The sequence below is a fragment of the Mirounga angustirostris genome, unplaced genomic scaffold (assembly GCF_029215605.1).
Source record: "Mirounga angustirostris isolate CCGP_5_RB_7025 unplaced genomic scaffold, mMirAng1.0.hap1 SCAF_6, whole genome shotgun sequence".
Lineage (NCBI taxonomy): Eukaryota > Metazoa > Chordata > Mammalia > Carnivora > Phocidae > Mirounga > Mirounga angustirostris.
In genome coordinates, this window is record NW_026991714.1 from 81,509,222 (window position 1) to 81,526,310 (window position 17,089).

Sequence of the window (17,089 nt, forward strand, 5' to 3'; positions counted from 1 at the left end):
TCTATGTCATCAGTGGATTGTGCACTAACAAGAAGGGGGCAGTCAAAGTCTCATTCTTAGCATGGCTTTGCAGGAGACCCAGGTACCCCCACCACCGAGTACCCTCCAACATCAAGGGGCTCTTTGTCCCCTTCCCTTTTTCCCAAGCAGTGTGGGGGTTAGCTCGATAAGAACACCAGTCTCTTTTTATAGGCAGTTAGAACTGATTTCAAGAAAGCTGTGCATAGTGATTAAGAGGGCCAACTTTGGAGTCCAGCTCCCTGAGTTTGAATCCAGGGATTGGTTGCTGACATTTACTGGTAACTCTGGACAAATTTAACTTATCTTACTTCCTCCATCAGAAAAATGTGGATAATAGTAGTATCTAGTCTTATGGAGTTCTTCTGAGGATTAAATGTTAATAAGAGGCCTGGAACACGGTGTTAGCTATTATTCTGACACATTATTCACAATAATTAATGATATCATAATGCCCCCATTCAGATTTACTTCTTTTTTAAAAGAGATGTACTTTTAATTTATTTTACTTACTATTTTTTTTAAGTAAGATCTACGCCCAAAGTGGGGCTTGAACTCATGACCCCAAGATCAAGAGTCCCATGCTCTACTGACTGAGACAGCCAGGGTCCCCAAAGTGACTTCTTGACCTTTTACTCATTGTATCATCATTTGTGTGTGTCAGTCCTTCCCCATATCCTTCTGGATTGTGGGTTCCTTGAAGGGAGAGACTGTGTACTACCCATTTTGGGACCCAAAGCACTTAGCACAGCCCTGGTATATAACGATTACTCAGTGTGTTGGCTAAATTAGTGAAGGCTTTAATAATGGCTTAGGTTTGAGTGGTGCTTTGCAGGATGCAAAGCACGCACACATGGGAAGCCCAAGACTCGAAGTTCAAGACACGTATCCAAGGTCCAGTGATGGGTATGTGCCAGAGTCAGGTCCTGTGATCCTTGCTCCCTCCACCAGGCCATCCTGCCTAGGAGAGGAGTGCTGAATTTTAAAATTCAGGATCATGTCCTTCTCCAGTTCTGTTGTAGTTGACAGACGGGGGGTACCTGTGACAGCATTCTGTGCGTGGAAACTCAGAGTCCCTGAGGAGGACGTTTTTCCCCCTCTCCTCCTAACTCTGCTTTGTTTTGTACAGGTCACCACAAATGGTATGATTGCCATGAGTGAGCCCCCAGCCAAAGAATCCCACCCGGGGTACTTCCCCCCGACCTTCGGAGTCGTTGCACCTTTTCTGGCGGACTTGGACACGACAGATGGCCTTGGGAAGGTTTATTATCGCGAAGACTTATCCCCCTCCATCACTCAGCTAGCCGGAGAGTGTGTCCAGAGAGGGTTCCCAGAAGTCTCTTTCCAGCCGAGTAGTGCGGTGGTTGTCACTTGGGAATCCGTGGCCCCCTACCAGGGGCCCAGCAAGGACCCTGACCAGGAAGGCAAGGTAAGTGCTCTCCCAGGTACAAGGGAAAATAGTCAACAGGTTGGTTTTGTACACTTTGGTCTTCCTTTTTTTTTTTTTTTTTTAAATACATTTTTTTTTTTTAAGATTTTATTTATTTGCGAGACAGAGAATGAGAGACAGAGAGCATGAGAGGGAGGAGGGTGAGAGGGAGAAGCAGACTCCCCGCCGAGCAGGGAGCCCAATGCGGGACTCGATCCCGGGACTCCAGGATCATGACCTGAGCCGAAGGCAGTCGCTTAACCAACTGAGCCACCCAGGCACCCCACTTTGGTCTTCCTTGAAGGAAGGGAGACACTTGGGTAGGTCAGGAAGCCATCTCTAGGTCTAAAGTAACTTTTTGGGACATGCCTCTGTTTCTCCTTAGAAAAAAATAATTTTGCTCCACCATTTAATTTTTATAGTATTGCAGAGTAGAGAGAAACTAGAAAGGGCCAAAAGCACTCTAATTAAACAGGGGATGTTCCAGGTTGGTAGTTCCCAAAGTGGGTACCACAGAACACCAGTCCTACAACATAGTCCTTGAGAAAAAGGCCTCCCCTGGTCAGGTAAGTTTGGGAAATGCAAAACTTTATCTCCCCCTTGGTGACTCACTCTGAAAAACCCTGCAATAAAGAAACCTGCTTAATTTTTTTTTTTAAAGATTTTATTTATTTATTTGAGAGAGAGAGAATGAGAGAGAGCACATGAGAGGGGGGAGGGTCAGAGGGAGAAGCAGACTCCCTGCCGAGCAGAGAGCCCGATGCGGGACTCGATCCAAGGACTCCAGGATCATGACCTGAGCCGGAGGCAGTCGCTTAACCGACTGAGCCACCCAGGCGCCCGAAACCTTAATTTTTAAAGAAAACTTAGCAGTCCCCAAACCTTTTGGCCATACTCTTTTTTTCCCTCCCAAACAAGATACATTATATCCCGCAGAACACCCTTTGGGAAAGCCTGTTATTGGCCTGCAGGAAACATTTTGCTTTTTGTATCTGTCAGAGGACTCTACTTGAAAACTGCTTAAAACCTTACATTTCTCAAGTGTGTGCATTACCACTTGAGTGATGAACGCCCAGCCCCTTGTACAGAGCCCTTGCCCTGTCTTGGGCCTAATCTCCGCGCACCCTTTGCCACAGCTGTATCAAACTGTTTACAATTCTCTGATCATGAACCCTGCCCCCCCCCCCCCCCCACACCTTGCATTTGCTGTCCTCTCTGCTTGCATCGTCTCCTCCCTGACCCCTGCTACTGGTGTCGAACCCGTACTTGATCCTCTAGACTCGCACAGCCTCCTCTGCTCCCACCCTCCCAGCTTTGGGCACTTCTTTCTGTGGCTTCTATCGTGCTCACACATGACTCCATGATACACTCTATCCCCCCGTTTTGCAGTGTTTTCTTTACACGTCAGTTTTCCCATCTAGACCAGAAATTCTCGAGCGTGGGGACCATGTATTTATAGGAAAGGAACCAACGTTGAAGGAATACTTTCTCTGTGCCTGGCTCTGCCTATTTCACATAGGTCTCTCAACATTTCTGTGAAGTACGTGGTTTTCTCTCCATCTGGCAGATTCAGAAATCCATGCTTAAGGAATTTAAGTAACATGCCCAAGGTCACACAACCCATGATGAGGAGAGCAAAGATCTGGATTCAGATCTGTTTTCTCCCAAAGCTCATGTTTTGTTTTGTTTTGTTTTTCTTATCGTATGTTGCTTGGGCTCAGTCAATGTATGACAAATGATGAGTGTGGTTAATATGTTTAATGGCCGTGGAAACAAATGCTAAGGGTAAGAATTTGCTAAGTGGCATGAGATTTAGGCCACTGTCCATAGGTACCATCTCTATAATTTTTGGTTACCCTTCATGCAGAAGGTGATTCATTAATTAATTGGAAAATTTCATGTTGACAAAGTCTTAGAGATACTTAAGTGGAGCCATCCTGGAGTACTTGCTTCTTGCTACTCTTTTAGAATAAGGGGCGAATACTGCCACCTCTGGGCTTTCTCTGTATAGTCTGGTGAATACAACAATTTAAGATCTATCGACATATTCCTGAGTAACTGAATCTCAACTCATCTTCACAGAGAAACACATTCCAGGCTGTTCTGGCCTCCTCTGATTCCAGCTCCTTTGCCATTTTCCTCTATCCTGAAGACGGTCTGCAGTTCTATACAACATTCTCAAAGAAGGACGAGAACCAAGTTCCCGCTGTGGTTGCATTCAGTCAAGGTGTACAGGGATTATTCTGGAAGAGCGAAGGAGCTTATAATATATTTGCTAATGACAGAGAATCAATTGGAAATTTGGCCAAGTATGCTTTCTTTGTTCTTCAGTAGATTCTCCCCTTAATGATGATTTTATCATTAAGATGATCATTTTATTATTTTATAAAGGATAATATAATGGGCACTAGAGAACATTACCTAAAAATGTTCCCGCAGATTTACATTTCATATATGTTTTTTTTATATTATGTAGTGCTTTTTTCCTGATGAACTCAAAGTAATACACTCTTAGAATGAAAAGGCATCCTGTTTTTAGATATCACGCTCATTTGAAACAGTTTCTCCAATGTCCTCTGCAAGTATACAGTTAGAAATAAACGCTATTCAAACCCTATCTCCTGCTAAAAACCCAAGGCTGAGAAAAACCTTCTCCCCCCATGTGGACTAGGGAAGAAATTCTTACAACAAAATTAGTGCTCTCTTGGGCTATTTTGTAGAATTTGGCAAAAGCGGGGAATTCTACTTTTTTCTAAAAGTAGAATCGTTCCTCTCCCATTATGCCTTAAAAAGTGAAGAAAGAACACCCTCCCTCCCAATTTCAGATTGTCCAATTGAGTCTAAAACTCAGTTGATAACCCTCATTTATCGTGCTTGCCTGTTTCCGTGGTGTGAATACTCCTTTTGTGGCCATGTTCCAGCTACGCATGTCATGTTGCTCAATACGGAATTGAGAAGAGAACCATTCTTCACACCATACAGATGCAGTAGACTTAAATCACTTCCAGAACATAGATAATAGTAAAATAATTCAGCGTGATGAGTTTCAAGTATTTATGGCCTTTGTTTTTAATACCATTTATGTAATTGTAAGTTTATGTGATATAATTTTTTACAGTGGCTCTGTTTAATAACTGGCTTGCAAAATTACTAAAATTCAGCATCTGGCCCTCATGAGCTGGTGCTAGTAAGCCCCTGCACACCACTGCCTTCCCTGGAGTCCTGGGATGGACAGACTGAGTACACATCCTCCTTCTGCAGGGCTTTCTTGATTCCTCACCCCCTGTCCCACCCCTGATGTTTTGCTCAGGATTCTCCACTGGGTAAAGTCTGTTTCTTCTTCCCCGTGTAAAAGCTGATCATTTTACATAGTTTCTGATAGGAGCGCTTCCAATCACAGATGCAGAAGCACATTAAACATGGTGGAGAAGGAAGGAGAAATCAGGGTCATTTGACTGTGTTTTTTAGTTACACGAGGCCTTTAGAGTCTGAATCTCTCCTTTGCATTCCACTATACCCTTGGGACAGGAAAAGGTAAACTGAGACCTGTCCAAGATTCCATAGCTGATAGAGTTGGCATTTCTGATAATCTAAGTCTGCACTGTTTTCACTCGCAACACCTCTGACACCACATAGGTGGGATTTTTTCCCCTTCTACCTACCGACTCTCTCACTCTCTCGACATCCCTTCGGTGTCCTACAATTCAGTTGGGTCCTGGTGTGGACAGCCCAGGGTGAGCACAGACCCCACAAGACTGCCCCCACTTCAGATGCCAGCCCTAAGTTCCAGGTACTGTACTTACTGCACCTCTGGTCCACCAGCTATAAATTGGGGGTTTCTGGGACCCCCCCCCGCCCCACTCAGGTTCCATAATTTCGCTGACATGGCTCACAGAACTCAGGAAAGCACTTTTCTTATCATCGCCAGTCTATTTTAAAGGCTACAACTCAAGAACAAATAGAAGGAATGCATGGTGTCGAAGGGAGAGGGGGCTTGAAGCTTCCATGGCGGCTCACCATCCCCAAAGCTCTCCCAGCCTCATTGTTTGGGGGTTTTTATTACATAAGCATGATTGAAGAACTCCTTGGCCCTTAGTGATTAACTCAGTCTCCAACCCCTCCCCCTTCTGGAAGTCAGGGCATGGGGCTGGAAGTTCCAACCCTCTAATCATGCCCAGGTCTTTCTGCCGTCCAGCCCTCATCCTGAAGCTCCCTGGGGTCCCAGCCACCATTCTTCCCATTAACATACAAGAGACAGTCTTATCATGGCAGAGATTATGAGGATTTTCGGAGCCATCTACCAGAACCAGAGACCAAGACAAAGGAGGCAGGGGGTTTCAGGCTGACACACAGATCCCCAGGGCTCCTTCTGCTCGGTTAGTGGGGGCGGTTTGTGGGTTGCTGGCCTGTTTCTAAGAAGCCTGTCCTTTCTCCAGGAGCAGCAACTCGGGGCAGCAGGGCGTCTGGGTGTTTGAGATAGGGAGCCCAGCCACGGCCAGTGGTGTGGTGCCCTCTGACGTGAGCCTCGGACTGGACGATGGAGCAGAGTATGATGATGAAGACTACAAGTCGGTGACACATCTGGACCTGGAGGACGTGAGCACGACACCTTTCTCCTATGAGGCTCGGAGGAGGGGAGACCCGGGCACACACAGCGTGCCCCGTGTCCTCTCCCCCCGCCGCCTGCCTACTGAGAGACTCCCCGGACTTCCCACGGAGAGGACCAGGTCTTTCCAGCCGCCAGCAGAGACATTTCCCCAACAGCACGCGCAGGTCATAGACGTGGACGAAGTTGAGGAGACAGGAGTGGGTAAGGCCATTTACATCACGGCTGGTCTGTCCTGGGACACTTGGGTTTCCAGACAGGAGTCCTGCCGGAGGGGGTCAGTTGTGTGCCCTATATGGACGTTTGGAAGGATGAGAGCTGGGAATGTAGGGGCGGCCCTCGCAGCTGTAGGGCTTCGCTGGATGGGCCTGTTGGCTTCAAAGACTCCAAGGGATCTTTGGGGATTATAGGCCTGCGGTTACGGGAGGACTGCTGAGCAGGCGCTCTTTCAAGTTTCCTCTGACTCCCTTTTTGTCTGTTTTCAAGAGAAAAGTGCTTTGGAATTATTTTGAAAGTCAGATTTTCTTATTTGTGACTTCTGGGATCAGAAATATATTCACCCACCTGAAAAAACATTTTAGAAGTTTCTTTGGCTATTTACCGCTGTTTATCTTTGACGTTTATTTCCTCTTGGTTTTGGAATGAGGATGGTTGATTATTTTTTCCTCCCAGGTCCTGTCAGCTTCAGAGATGGTTTGTGAAGATTTAAAAATGCAAAACAAGTAGATCCCCCAGTTTTAAAATACAATCTTTTCTAGTCAACCGTATTCTGTTGGATTTTTGCTACGTTTTGAGGGAAAAACCATTTGAGCGCCAGCATGCTTTGATTTGTCTTATAAAAGATGTTCCAACTAAACTGAAGAACTGATTCAATTTCAGGTTGACATATAATCTGCCAACATTCACATAAATGAGATGGTCCAAGGCCCTAAATGATGTTCACCATGAGTCCTTCCTGCTTCTACTATGAAGTTATAAGGCCCCCAGAAAAACTGACTCCATTCCACATGAGTCACTCAATTTTTATTTCTCCTTACTTCTTCTGATTTGTTTCATAGCAGTCGTTTTAAATGTTTGTTCTTTTTTGAGTATCCCAAAGCATGGACAAGATCTGGTGGCCAGGGGAAGTGTGCTTGCTTACTTCTAAGGCACAGACATGGAGAAGTTACCCTTTATGATATGAGGAGGATATGGGTTCAGGTCTGAGGGCTCCCCTCCGCACCCTGGATTTCCTGGGGCAATGCTAACAGCTCTCAGCACACGGCACTCTGCTCTAATCTCCCCCAGACATATGGGGTATGTTTACTCACAGATGTTGAGTCTGGAGTCTTATTCTGCTTCTCCCCTATCTAGGTGTCTGTGGAATTCTCATCTGTGAGGCCAATACTTCGAAATGAGATCATAGCTAGCACCAACAACTTAGGGTGGTATAGTACTTGGTCCTGATAAAAGCCTAGATTTGAACTCCAAATGTGTCTAAAACACATGTTTTTCTTCTCCCTCTGTCCCATAGTTTTATTTCACTGTTTTTATATTAGAAAGGTCAGTTTTCTGTAGGCAGCAATACATTCCTGGTGTTATTTGAAGTCACCCACAGATACGTAGGCCATAAGGGACCCCACAGGGAGCTGGACCCACAGCTGGAGCTGAAGCCATCAGTCACGTCTTATGTGCTCAGCTCAGGGCCCAAGTGTTCCCAGCGCCAAACGCCACCTTTATACACACTGGAAATTCCCTTCTGAGTATGTAGACTAATCACATCTACCTGAGGTTAAACTTTACTTTTATCTTCCCTAACACTCAATTATAAATTGGATCATTATCCTCTCTAAAAGCCTGTCCCCCCCCCTTGTGCTTTTGAACTTCATTCCAAATTAATTTGCTCTGGATTATTAAATTTGATGAGCTAGTTCATAATTCTAACAAAATGAAGCTGGGAGGTAGGAATTTGAAATAGAAATTCATTTTGTTTCTTGGGTTAAAGACCTTTAGACCAAGTATGACGAAGGAATTATTTCTAATCAGCTTCTGAGTATAAGAGCTTCTGAGTTTTCTCCTGGGGAGGAAGGGGAAAGTTTTAAAATATTTTCAGGTCATTAAAATGACAAATTATATATATATATATGATTTTTTTTTGCCACAATAAAAGTAAAAAAAAAAAATTAAGTCTGTCCGAAAATGGGAAGCTAATCTGACCACATTACATGGACACCATCTTAAGATGGATATTGGGTGGCAGTAACCTAGTATTGATACAGTGATTATATGGATTCAGTGATCCAGGACCTTGAATTAGAGTATTTTTAAATAACTCCCTTGTGATATCTCAGACTCCTTTTAGACCTATTTGCCTTGGTGGTTGGAGTATAGGAGCCAAGACAGGACTTCGGTTGCTATGGGCTGTGAGCTCTGTCCCAGAATCCCCCGCGCAGGTGGGAATTCCTGCAAGGCTTGAGGGCGCACAGAATAACGAAGCCTGGTCCACTGCAGTGCAAAGCGCTTACCAGTGTGCTGTGTTTTCCCCGAACAGTGTTCAGCTACAACACGGATTCCCGCCAGACCTGCGCCAACAACAGACACCAGTGCTCTGTGCATGCCGAATGCAGGGACTTCGCCACGGGGTTCTGCTGCAGCTGTGTGGCTGGTTATACGGGGAACGGCCGGCAGTGTGTTGCGGAAGGTATTCGGCTTTGGGGGCACCTGGGGGGCTCAGTCAGTTAACAGCCCAGCTCTTGGTTTCAGCTCAGGTCATGGTCTCGGGGTTATTAGATCGAGCCCGGCGTCGGGTTCTGTGCTGGGTGTGGAGCCTGCTTGGGATTCTCTCTCTCCTTCTCTCTCTGCTCGCTCGCTCTCTCAGAAAAGAAAAGAAGGTATTTGGCTTTTATGTGGCTTTTATGTGTTCCCTTTGTGCGGGGAGAAGGAGGGAGTAGAGTCTTTGTTTTGGGGTTTGTTTTGAAATGTTGGCCTTTGCCCAGATCTCTAAAGGTGGGTAGTGTTTTTAGTAGATATTAGATTTTGAATATTTAATCTCTCATTCCCATTCTTTCTCATCCTTCTCTAAAGGGCGTTTCTCAGGGAATGCCCACTTTTGTAATATGGTGAGGTCTCTTTCTTTCCTATGCAATATTTTTCTCCATCTGGGAAATGACTGCCCATGGGAGCCCATCTTCACAACTGCCTAGCGTGGGACAAAGGCTGAAGTGTTTGAAATAATGCAGCCTGGACCAGGCATGGTTAATGCCTCTCGTTTTCCTCCGTTTCATTCCAACCTCCTCCGTGGCATTGCTCACAGACCTGAGTGTCCTAATGGTTGTTAAGCCCCAGCGGGGCCACAGTGGGCAGGCGTGGACCAAAGTTTGTAGTGGGGAAAAGTGTATTCCAATCACCCTTCCCCTCAGGCTATATCCTTTCTTCATGCCCCTGAAATCACAGCATGATGATGGTGGAGCATAAGGGGTGCACCAGTTAATTCTGGAGCACCAAACCCATTGTGGGGCTGACTCCAGAATGGATTCAGCTGTGGGTCCACAGCTGTTCTGAGCTTTGGCCCCAAGAGGACCAACTAGACCTGATGCTCTTGGGTGAGCAGGAGAATCTCGGCAAAAGTCTAGAGGGTCGGGATAATGGTTTACTCAGAGAGTGAGACCTCTGGGAGCCTGGGGCCATAAACTAAGATTAAAACAAAAGCAATAAAAAACCCTACCATCCTGAACCTTTGTCCCTTCAGACGCCAAGTCACCTCACTTGCCACAGTGATCACTGGTCATTTGCCTCGTGTTGAATAAGGAACCTCAACTGCTTTGCAAAATTTGACTAAATAAAACTCAGTTGGAGGAATGGTTTCTGTTTTTCACATCCCCAGCCATAGCTGTAGTTAAATCAGTTATTTTAATTTGCTAAAAAAAAGTTTCCTTCTGGGTCACAATGAGATAAAGTGAGTTTTGCTAAATACCATCTGAAGCAATGAAAGAAAATTATGTATACTTTTCATGTTAATTTGGGGGGATGTTTTGAACTTCTGTAGATGGGTTCTGTTTTCTTTTAAATCCCACTATCCCAGGTATGATATGCCTTTGCTTCTTTGTTTTAGGCTTGGCTTTTATACTTCTCTCACCCTGAGAGAAGCTTCCAGAATCTACAATGAAAGCTCATTCTCAAAGAGCAATCTCCTTAGCTCTTTCCATGCCAAATATCAGAGCTGGAAATGCTGAGCAGTTTGTGTTTGGTGGCAAACTCAGCTATAACAAACTGTTCAGCTGCATATTTTGACATTATATACACGCCCCATGAAAGTTCTGTGGTTTAAATATTTGTTGGATTCTTGCTACTTTTGAAACATTTTTCTGGCTCAAGGTTTGGTGGAAAAAATTTGTTTGGTTTCCTTCGCTTGGCTTTCCTGCTTGTTTCTGCAATTGTTTGGGGGATGAATTTTTTCGATATTAGTCTTCCAATTTCATAGCACTCCCCTGTGTAATGACACAATTTGTGTGCAGAAATACTGTGTGTGTCGAGTGTGCCTTGGCTTGTCAGTGACCCTACTTAATGGCTTGGGCATACTGAACACAGCAAAAGGTCTTCTGAACATGGGCGATGATGCTCAGGTGCGAGCCCGTCTGTCCAGTGTTATTCAACAGACTTTCCTGGGAACTTACTGTGTGCGGAAAACTCTGCTGAGTCCCAAGGGAAGGAGCTGGGTATGAACGTCCTGTCCCTGGTAATCTAGGAAGAGAACCAATGTATGTGCAATCGATAGCTGATCAAGTTTAATTCTGCATCAAACCTGAACAGTCCAAGGTGACTTATTTACCTCTTCCTTCAGTTTTCTTAAAGATATAATTAACACCCTTGTTTAAAGCTCAGAGTTTGGTGGGTTTTAGCCTCTTCACTGAGTTGTGCAACTGTCACCTCTATCTGGCTGGAGAACATTTTTATCAGTCCAGAAAGAAACACTATATCCGCTAGCAGTCATTCTCAATTCCCCCAGGCCCCTGCCCCTGTCCACAACTGATCTACTTCCTCTCATTGAGGGTTGTCCTCTTCTGAAATATTTCCATTTCATTCCATGGAATCATAAGATATGTGACCATCTGTGTCTGACTTCTTTCACTTAGCATGGTGTTTTCAAGGTCCATCCGCATTTTGGCACGTGTCAGTACTCCGTCCTTTTTTCTAGCTACATGTTCCATTGCGTGATTATACCAAGCGATGGACATTCTGGCCATGATGAATAATGCTACTAAGAACATTTGTGTACAAGTTTTTGTGTGGGCCTAGGTTTCCTGTTCTCTTGGGAATATACCTAGGAGTTGGAATTTCTGGGTCATATGGTAACCTTCAGTTTTCTTATTTGAATACAAGAATGACTTCATTTCTTTAGATCTTACATTTTCCTGATTAAACAGGAATATATGCAAGCTATAGATATTCACAAAACATAGAGGCATATATTATAGAAAATGAAAGTTTACTGTATTGCTCTGAGTTAACCCCTGTTAGCAGTTTTTGGGTATATCTCTTCCAGTATTTTCCCCAAGGTACACGCTAACATTTATTATTATTATTATTTTTTAAGATTTTATTTATTTATTTGAGACAGAGAATGAGAGAGACAGAGAGCACATGAGAGGGGGGAGGGTCAGAGGGAGAAGCAGACCCCCCGCCGAGCAGGGAGCCCGATGTGGGACTCGATCCCGGGACTCCAGGATCATGACCTGAGCCGAAGGCAGTCGCCTAACCAACTGAGCCACCCAGGCGCCCATGCTAACATTTATTATTAATGTGTTTTTAAAACAAAAATAGTATTCTCTATATATTATTCGGTAATTTATGGAGAAAGCTTTTAAATTTCCGTAGTAGGTTTCACATCTTTCCCAGTTGTCTGAATGGAACAATCAACCACGAACACACCCCTGTCTGTGCGAGCCAGTCCTGGGCCGTTGGCCATGTTTGTGTGCCGAGTGATACCGGAAGTACTCATGTCTGTTGCAGCTTGGGCCGAATGAAGCTCCAGGACCCAGACTGACCGTCCTCACCCTCAGTGAGAGAACCATATTTGAGCCAGAGCTGTGTATGAAGATGTGTGATAGATCAGGCTGCCAAGTGGCCCAGATCCCCAAGGACCATCCATTTTGGCCCTCTGTCCCAGCAAAATTCCTAATTCTGTCCCTTATACACTCAAAAGTGATCAGTGATAGGACCACCTAGTTCTAGATCACCCATGACACTGTTCTTCTCCTGAGATTATTTTATTTGTCCCTGAATTTCCTCTATCACACAGTGGCTCGCGTTGGAGCTACTTCCGTGCTGTTATCGGTCAGCATGGGAGAGAAGCAGGACGTTGGAATTTCTAAGGCTCACAGACAGTTGTGGGTATTGTCCTCTTGAGAACAACTGCTTTGTCTTAACCCAAAGCCCTTTACCCCAATGCTGTTCTGCTTCTTTGCTTTATAGGTACAGATCCTCCCAGGCATGTTATTCTTTTTGAAGAAGCTGGCTTCTTTTGTTTCTTGCTCAGGTTCCCCCCAGCGAGTTAATGGCAAGGTGAAAGGAACGATCTTTGTGGGGAACAGCCCCGTCCCCGTCGTCTTTGAGAACACCGACCTCCACTCTTATGTGGTGATGAACCACGGACGCTCCTACACAGCCATCAGCACCATTCCAGAGACCGTTGGCTATTCTCTGCTTCCTCTGGCCCCTGTCGGAGGCATCATTGGATGGATGTTTGCGGTGGAACAGGATGGGTTCAAGAATGGGTTCAGCATCACAGGTAATTCACCTCAGATACTACAATTAGTGGTGCCTGGGGAACCTGGGGGTGAATGGAAAGGGAACTCGACGTCTGCAGGCAACTTACTGATGGGCATTTTGTGGCTCCCGAAAGATGTTGAGGTAAAATTATCACTAATATTTTTCGTTAGTGTGTGCTCATTAAGGCTATCTAGAATTGCATTTTCATCAGGGAGTGATTTCATGGTGGAGATTCAGAAGTCTCCAGCAGAGCAAATGGGGTCATCTCATACAGCCTCACCCCCGAAGTGTGGGGCTGTCCCAGTTTCCCTCATTCTGTTTCTCATGCCTGCCTCCACATTCCCAACCAACCTGATTTGATATTGGACATTGCTTCAGTATCTGCTTGGAGAAAAGAAACCTGTCATTTCTAGCTGGAAAATCAAGCCTGATAAACACAATCCTCCCAAGTCTTAGAAAACCTGACTTTCCTTGGAGCTTCTTAGAGGCTGTGCCCTGTCAGGGACAGTTCAGTCTTTAGCGGACACGTGGGCAGATGGTCGGGGGAACGTTTCCATAGTGTGGCCGTGGCCCCTCCCACATTCTGCTGAGCCCAGCTCCCCTGTGCATGCTGGAGGCCCTTTCCAGGAACAGCCTGGGTGCAAGAGACTGTGTCCTTCCTCCCCGGGCACTCCCAGGACCTGGAGCTTGTTCTGGGTCACAGGAACCCATTGCTGCCTCTGACTAGATCTGCTTTCTCCCCACTGCCTTGCCTCGCTGAGTCTCAGCCACGGCTTTATTGCGGAAACACCATGAAGCAGGGTCTCTAGGCTTTGCAAGGGTAACCCTCCAAAAGTTCCAGAGCATAAATACATAGCCTCCTGAAATGTGGCCATTTTAAGAAAGGAGCAGATATATATTTGCAAAAGGGTGGCCCTCCCTGTAAGATATCAAATGTATGGCCTAATATTTTTTCCCTCTATCCCTCAGGCACATATATACATCCTGAGTATTACAACCGGGTTCATGTTCTCGTGCAAATGTGCGCCTTCCTTTGCAGACACAGCTGCGCTTTGCAGTCAGACCCACAGACGCTACTTCTTCCCTGCGCAGCTTTTCAAATTGGTGTTGCTTTGTCTGGGGGTTGATTTAAACTGGTGATATCTGATGTGACAACGTCAGGGTCAGCAGGGCCGAGGGAGACTTGGCAAATTCCCTACCCCAGCAAATCTCTGTTACTACAGTGGTCCTTAATGGCCCCAGGACCTGGATTAGCGCCTGGATATCTGCCTGGGACTCGGGTCCTTACTATAAAGCAGAAGTTGTCACACTTTCTGCCAAGGGGCAGATAGTAAATCTTTGCTTTGCCTCAGTATTCTAGTCTGTACGGTCTCTGTTGTAATTCCTCAACTCTGTTAAGTCATTGCAGAGCGAAAGCAACCGTAGATAATATGTAAATGAGTAAGTGTGGCTGTGTTCTAATGAAACTTTACTAATGGGCACTAAAATTTAAATTTCATATAATTGTCACGTATTATATGTGCAGACCAAGGGGAGCTGCTGAGCCAACACCCGTTGTGGGTGCTCCCCAGGTGGTTTCTGGGACCGGTGGTGCTTTGCCCTGAGCAACCCACCCATCCTGACCAGCACGCTAACCTGTTACAACAGTCGTCACCATCACTGACATTTGACAGAGCACTTTTTTAACATACTTTATCTCATCTACTTTCCACAAAGTAGCCTGTATCCATCTTTTATCATTGAGAAATGGAGGCTCGGGAGGTTAGGTAACGTGCTCAGTCAGTACCTAGCACAGCTGGGAGTCAAACTCTAGACCTTTGCTTTTTCCAGCACTATTCCTGAGCCAGCCCCATCTCAGAAGCTGGTGCGGGGCAGGGAAGCAGCTTCTCTCCTCTGCGCACGACTCAGCTGGGCCACGTGCATGTCCCGGCTCTGTGCTCAGCGTCACCAGCTCCGTTTCTCCCAACCAAACTAAAGCACCCGTGGAGGAGGTGCGAGCCTCCTTCATAAGCAGCACCCCCAGCCTAGGGCTGACATGAGGGGGCTCCCCAGACGGCAGAATGACTGACCTTGCTTTCCAGGAGGCGAGTTCACCCGTCAGGCCGAGGTGACCTTCGTGGGGTCCCCGGGCAAGCTGATCATCAAGCAGCAGTTCAGCGGCATCGACGAGCACGGACACCTGACCATCGACACGGAGCTGGAGGGCCGCGTGCCCCATATCCCGTTTGGCTCCTCGGTGCACATCGAGCCCTACACGGAGCTCTACCACTACTCCCGTGGGGGTGAGCCGCCAGCGCCGCGTGGGGGGTGAGGGAGTAAGGGAGTCGGGGGTGAGGGGGAGGGGTGGAGAGGTGGGGTGGGAGGGTTGGGGGGACAGCCCCAGCTCCCCACTGACTCCAGACCGACCCACTGTTGGCCTGGGCCATCCCCTGGGCTTCCTAGCGGGAAATAGACTGGCACTAGCTTATTAAAATCACCTTTTCCCCTAATTACAGTCATAGTACACACTAATAGAAAATTAGTGTGAAGAAATTAAGCATAATGGTAGAACTGGGACATAATTAATATTAGGTTTAAATTATTTCCTTTCAGCCTTTCCCCCATTTATATATAAAATACCCCAGTAGAGGCGCCTGGCTGGTGGAGGGCGGGGAGCGTGGGACTCTTGATTTTGGGGTTGTGGATTTGAGGATTCAAGCCCCACCTTGGGTGTAGAGATTACTTAAAAATAAAAATCTTAAAAAAAAAACCCAACATATATAAATATAAGATTTCAACATAGATCTTATAAGTCCTAGGGTTGTAATGTACAGCGTGGCTATTACATCTATATGTAAATATATGTACATATGTATATATGTATATATCTGTATTTTAATTTACTATTTTAAATAATTTCAAAGTAGCACAATTTCCATCTGCCATTTACTCACTTCCACCAGTTGTTAACATTTTGCCATATTTATTTTATCATTCTCATATATATATCTTGCAAATAATACATTTTTTTGAAAGTAAGTTTTAGTCATTGTGATCCTCCACCCCCTAAATAATTCACCCATTTTTCTTAAGAACAAGAACATTCTCTTATGTGGCCACAGTGCAATGTTCACAGTCAGGAAACTTCACATTGATGCAATATTATTATGTGCTCTACAGTCAGGTGTATAGTTTTTATTTAAATAAAATTGCAGTTATACCCCATTATTATATCTTCATTTTCCAGTTAATTTCAAATCCTGAATATTTTATAGTTTCATTCAGTAGGCTTTGAAAACACTTTTTAATGAATCTGCACGATTGTCTTATATGGCTATTAATTTAAACCATTCTATTTTCTAAAGCTTAAGTTATTTCCAATTTTCCCATCCCATGATGAGTTGAAAGGACCATCTTCATCATAAATCTTGACCAAATTTCTGATTCTTTTCTAAGATTCAGTTCCTAGAAGTAGAGTTGCTGAGCCAAACAATAGCAACTTTTTAAAGGCTCTCATTAAGTCGCCATCCGGAGAGGTCATACTAATTACCACGCTCTGTGGCTTGATTGGGCTCTTCCGGGGACCCCGAGGGTTGGTGGCCCGGAGGTGGAGTGAGCAGCAGGATCCCAGTCTGCCGTCGGCCTGCGACCAGCTGGCGTTTCTGGCAGCACAGCACGTGGGAGCTGGACAAGAGGCAGCTTACATTAATCTTTTATTTATCCTCTGGCTTTTGTTATGAACTACAGCAGGGCACACAAATATAAAGAGCCTTTTATTCTTTTTTATTTATTTATTTATTTTTTAAATAGGACGTTGAGAGTTTCATCGTATGGGTGAAAAGCAAGCTCTCTCCTGAGCGGGAAGACTGTCTCTCTTCTCCTCTGTTGAGGTTTGCTCATGGCATTATAGTAATTTTTCAGAAATTGGCTACTGAAACCCATTTAGTGTCTCTTTTTTTTTTTTTTTTTTTTGTATCAGAGAACTGCTTCATCTAGGGTGATACATAGCCACCACTATTTATTGAATCTCAAGTGAGATAATCTATATAAAGCTGTTAGCTCTCTGCTAGTTACAGGGTCAGTGCTCTATAAATGGTAGTTTATCTTAGTAGTATTAGTCTGCGTGGGTCCAGAAATTTTACACACGTATGTCATTCTCACCCCAACCCATGTTGTAAAAGAAATGGTGGCTAAAGAAGTTGTAACCGGCCTGTGATCGCACACCTTGTGAGTGGTGGTGTCAGTTCAGGTGTATCTGCTTTCAAGCATGTGCCCTTTCCACTGGACCTTAATCTCTGGGTTGGTTCTGG

General features: G+C 45.2%; 1 protein-coding gene across 3 annotated transcripts in view; it reads left to right on the top strand.

The window, feature by feature from the left end:
- Positions 1 to 17,089, top strand: part of NID1 (nidogen 1) — a 76,992-nt gene that overhangs the window by 24,117 nt on the left and 35,786 nt on the right. For all 3 annotated transcript variants that reach the window (XR_010412423.1, XM_045877790.3, XM_045877792.3), the window contains exons 2-7: positions 1,148 to 1,447; positions 3,530 to 3,756; positions 5,884 to 6,257; positions 8,584 to 8,733; positions 12,568 to 12,819; positions 14,882 to 15,082. Coding sequence is in view for 2 of the 3 variants with exons in the window: in XM_045877790.3 (XP_045733746.2) it covers positions 1,148 to 1,447; positions 3,530 to 3,756; positions 5,884 to 6,257; positions 8,584 to 8,733; positions 12,568 to 12,819; positions 14,882 to 15,082 (1,504 nt within the window). In the remaining variant the exon portion in view is untranslated. The remainder of the gene's footprint in view (positions 1 to 1,147; positions 1,448 to 3,529; positions 3,757 to 5,883; positions 6,258 to 8,583; positions 8,734 to 12,567; positions 12,820 to 14,881; positions 15,083 to 17,089) is intronic.